The sequence below is a fragment of the Miscanthus floridulus genome, chromosome 16, assembly GCF_019320115.1.
Source record: "Miscanthus floridulus cultivar M001 chromosome 16, ASM1932011v1, whole genome shotgun sequence".
NCBI lineage: Eukaryota > Viridiplantae > Streptophyta > Magnoliopsida > Poales > Poaceae > Miscanthus > Miscanthus floridulus.
Window position 1 is genome coordinate 111757659 of NC_089595.1, and position 4988 is coordinate 111762646.

At 50.1% G+C, this 4988-nt stretch overlaps 1 protein-coding gene across 1 annotated transcript; it reads right to left on the reverse strand.

The window, feature by feature from the left end:
* Positions 1 to 3593: 3593 nt before the first annotated feature.
* On the reverse strand, positions 3594 to 4988 carry LOC136513080 (uncharacterized). The gene has a single exon (XM_066507074.1). It carries the CDS (start codon positions 4933 to 4935, stop codon positions 3931 to 3933), a length of 1005 nt encoding a protein of 334 aa, XP_066363171.1. The 5' UTR covers positions 4936 to 4988; the 3' UTR covers positions 3594 to 3930.

Below are 4988 nucleotides of genomic sequence, written 5' to 3' on the forward strand. Positions count from 1 at the left end.
CGGGGCCCTGTTGCCATCTTTATTTATACCCTAGGCAGAAACAAGACCAACTCATTCCACTCCTATCGAGGGGTCTAGGTCCCCGTCCAAACTTGGACTCTAAGCCCCTACACTTGAGACTCGGTCTCAGTATGGTGCTTAGACCTCCACCTTTCTCCGCCTCCAATCAGTCGATCCGGAAAGAGCCGGAACCCACGACAAGAGCGTAACGACCCTTCCCGCTCCCATAAGCAAGTATGTGCTTAAGATAATAAGTCTATGACCTGACTACCATCCACAGCAATGGACGATCCTTAATCGACATAGACAGAACAAGTGTAATCTGAGCCTCACTCGAATGCCTAACCAAGTTCAGATCCAAAGTACCATTCCGCCTGGTCTCCAATTATCATTCATATATATTCCATGTGATAGTAATATAATAACAACAATAATATCTTTCATATCTCTCGCGAGTTACAGGTAATCACTCGACTTCTACCAGGTCATATAGCAGAGCAATCTACATGATCCTGACATACTAGTAGGACTCATAGGATATATATATATATATATATATATATATATATATATATATATATGCAAGTGGTTTCATTCAGCTCCTTAAAACTTAATGCACAAGCATAAAATAAAGTGTAGAATAATAGGGGTTATGCACCGAGGCTTGCCTGGGCAAGATATAACTAAGGATTAGCATTCTATTGGGCAACACGATCATCAAGGCACCATCTTTTCCGCTACTTCGGTCGACTCCATGATCTACTGTTGTTCCTATTATGATATACGTGGATGCAACGTAGAGACGTAAATAATCAACGGCAACTATAACTCTAAAATACGATTACGCTCCGCAAACTAATGAGCTAGCTTTAATGACTAACGTAGTAGTCTACGTATCCACGTCGTCAAGTACGACTTCGCCTCCGGAAAAATATTTTAGTTCTAAAATCCCAAGGTGATTCGGCATTTTATTGATTAAATAATATTTTGGAATTAGGGCTCATTTAGCTACCCTAGCGAACTAATGATTATGGAGCTACAAAATTTATAGTGAGCACCAAATAATGTTACAAATTTATTGTGAAAGTTTCAGAGCCAACACTATTACCAATTTATCATAAAAATTCCTACAAGTTTAGATTTTACAATATTAAGCATCTCAAATTAATTAGATAACTCCTAAAAATATTATAAAACTATGTGAATAAAATATACTAGCAGGTAGATCATGATTTTACAAACCTAACAAAATTAGTTTCACAATTTTTGGCCAACTACATAAATTTACATTGTATTTACAAGTTTGCCTTAGAAATTAAATTAGAAAATGCATTAGAAAAAAGAAAGGGCCGGCAGCAACCCCTTCTGGCCCGGCAGCCCAGCGCGTCGCGGCGGCCCAGTATGGCCCAAGGCCAGGGGCGCCCACGCGCGTTGGCTATTTTGCAAAAAAGCCCTCGAGCTTTCAGAGATTAATACGACTACTATGCGCACTATTCCTACCGTCTGTAATCTTTCAACCAGACCCTTGGATGTTTTCACCTTTACCACGGGGAGGTCTCTGGAAACCCCGCGCGTGCCGCTACGGCGACCGACGACATAAGAAGGTTACGCCGGGCAAACTAGGCTCACTATGACAGAACTAAAGGGCCGACCACCATCTACAGCTAAACGCGTAAGGATGGATGGCGGTTCAGGACTCGGGGGCACACTGTCACGGGTTGCAGCGGTGAGCGGCTATCTGCGGCGACGGCGCGACTGTTTCGGTGACCTAAGATTCTATCGGGGTGGTAGAGATAGTGGATAAGCACCAGTAGCTCACCGGAATTCGTGTTGTGGTGACGGTTGAGGCAAGGAAAAGCTAAGGTGGTCTAGCCACGTGCGCCCAGGCACGATGGCGATGCCCCGAACCGAACACCGACGCGTCACCACATCGCCGACGAGTTCCCTGGCCAAAATAGTGCGGCACTAAATAGAAGGAGTCAAGGCGAGTTCAGGGTTACGAGCAATTGAACTGTTACCACTCCTACGGGCCTTACCCCCAACCCTCTGGTCACGGCGGCGCACATGACCGACGGCGAGAAGAAACCGAAATTGACCACTAACAGACCAAGGCTGGGCTCGATGAGAATGTGACACCTAGCTAACTTGCTAATCTACCCACCGGTGCGAGGATTTGGACTGGGAGGGCTTGAGTTGGTGATTAAGAAGGGGAGAGGAGAGTGGTGCACTGCCGCCGCCACATCACGGAAAGCGGCCCCGGCAGAGGTGGCCCGCCCACAACCCGATGAGGCATGACGGCGCGGGGATAGGACCGCACGAGCGAGGGACAGGCGACGCGTCGGTTAGCGCTTGGAGGGAGCCATTGAAGGTGTGCCCGCGTGCGGCCACGCGCACGCAGCAGCACTGTGTCGCAATGCAGTAGACTACGTACAACATCGAGCTCGGGCTTGGTAGGTGGGTTGTGCGGCTAGGAACAAATGCTACAGCAGCCGGGTGAGTCGAGACAAGGAGGACAACGGGTGGGGCAGCCGCGCAGCAGGGCGGCAGCGGCGGCCGAGGGGCGGGTGCCGAGGCCATCGGCCAGCAGCAGGCGTCGCAACTGAAGGTGGCCAAGCCACGGCCACCCCGTAGCAAGGCCGAGGGCGGCCACCATCAGCCTGTCCACGCACGCGCACGGCCAGAGGTAGCCACGGCGCGCACCGAACGCGGTGACCAAGCACTCCCGGCCGGACGGCCAGACACGTGCTAAGCACAAATTTTAAAGGGTGTCTGAAAACTAACCTAACATAGTTGAAGCTAAACTACCTCGATCATGCTAACGAGGGTACATCAGTCTACCATAAGGAGCAAAAACACAGCATTGACCTTTAGCTAGATTTTTCAGAATTAATTCACCAACATAGCATTGTCACACTGCTTTCAAACTTAAAATTTCTTTAAGTCTTGAGCTGAATTTGACTTCAAGTTTTATTTCCAAGCCATTAGAAATACTACCTAGTCATATTATTTTTCTACAGCAAGAGTTGCATTGTCATCTACAAAGTTTGTACTTCGAACTTTATTTAAGTATCACACACATGTTCTATAGTATTTTTGCTTAATAAAAATTGATTTTCAACCCTACTTAATATACATGAGCTATTGAATAAATTTCTATTTAACATTTTTATTGGTCATTTTAGACTACAAGAAATTTATCAACACCTTCTATCACATGCATTATTATATAAACATAGTGCCCATAATATGATTTAGTAGTTTGTTTAAGGCATAACACCGAGGGTGTTACAGAGGAGCTCTTGTAACATTCCTTAAAATGAGTGTTCGCCAAAAGTAAGTGCACGTGTGACAGAATATTAAAACGCAATAAACCACAAAAAGTTCTACGTAAATGAATTTTGGAAGAACCTATTTTACCGGTGTTGTATCAAACAGATGAATATGCAAGCTTAAAAAGTCCAAACGTAATAATCAGAATCTATGTCTTTTCATAGCCGATGCTTTTAGTTTCTAAAACCAAAAGTCATGAGCAAATGCGAGGAGCTCATTTTTGGTCAGATGGGTCTACTGTTAAGCATGGAACAATTCCATGCTTAAAAACAGAAGGGTTCTTGTGTTAAGCATGCTCTTAATCATTTTATTACAGGTGAATACAAGCATGGAACAATTCCAGGAGGTTCTAAAATACTGCTAGGTGAATTTTACAATGTAAACAACAGCCAACCATGATCTTCACAGACTCTTGACAAGATAAACAACACAAACCAAATTGACAACTTAATAAGCTGAGACCAAAGAACTCATTTCATGTCCAATGCAACCCTCCTGCCGTTCCATTCCAGAACAACAATGTGCGTAGCTGACTATCAGCTGTGCAGAGTAACCATTGATCTAAGACAGAGTAACTAATGACTTGAAGTGATACCGAATTCACCCCATCCCTGGGAGCATCTGAAGGGGGTCGATCATTTGGATGACTGTCTGCTGCTGCTGTTGCTGCTGCTGTAGCGTAATCTGGCCGTCCGGCGAAGGGAGTGCAAGTGATCCGACAGGGATGGCCGGCGCCGGCTGGGGCACCTTGGACTCAATAAGCCGCCACATGTACCAAGCCCCAACCGAGCGGTAGGGACGCCACCGCTCGCACAGCTTGTCCATCTGCGAGGGGCGAGGCACGTCTTCGAGGGCGTAGAGCATCTGCACGCCCTTGCGCACGCCGAGGTCCGCGGAAGGGAGTACGTCGGGGCGCGCGAGGGAGAAGATCATGAACATGTGGACGCTCCAGGCGCCGATGCCCTTGACCATGGTGAGCATGGCGGCGAGGGATCGGTCGTCCATGTTGACGATGGCGGAGTCGGAGAGGATCCCGTCGGCATACTTGCGGGCGAGGTCGTGGAGGTAGGACGCCTTGCGTGGGGAGACCCCGATCTGGCGCAGCTGGTGCGGGGTGAGCGCGAGGACGGCGTCGGGGGCCACGCCGGCCTCGCCGCCGAGGAGCGAGAGGAACCGAGAGTAGACGGAAGCGGCGGCCTTGAAGGCGAGCTGCTGGTACAGGATGGATCGGACGAGGGAGTGGAACGGGCGGTGCGGGCACTGGAACACGGGGGGCTCGTGCGCGTCGATGACGGCGGCGAGGGCGGGGTCCGCGGCGCGCAGGTGGCTGATGGCCACGCCCACCTCGCCGACCGCGGACAGGGGCCGGCCCGGCCGGCCCGGGATCGAGAACGTCAGGCGGGGCTTCTTGGCCGGGTTGGGGTCTGGCGATGGGTTCGCCTCCTTCTTGGGGCGCGAGGCCGCGGCTCTGGTGGTGCGGGAGGTGGAGGCGACAGAGGCAGATGCGGAGGCCGGGGCCGGGGCCGGCGACGCGGCGGAGGCGGGAGGCGACGGGGGCGGGGAGAGAGGCTGGGGCTTGGGCTGGGAGAGGGATTGCTCGCCCATGGATGGAGGACGGGGAGAGGGGAGGTTGGCGTCTTGACTTTCGCCCGATTCGG

Coding starts and splice junctions, on each gene's coding strand:
- LOC136513080 (XM_066507074.1), bottom strand. CDS start 4,935: ATGGGCGAGCAATCCCTCTCCCAGCCCAAGCCCCAGCCTCTCTCCCCG.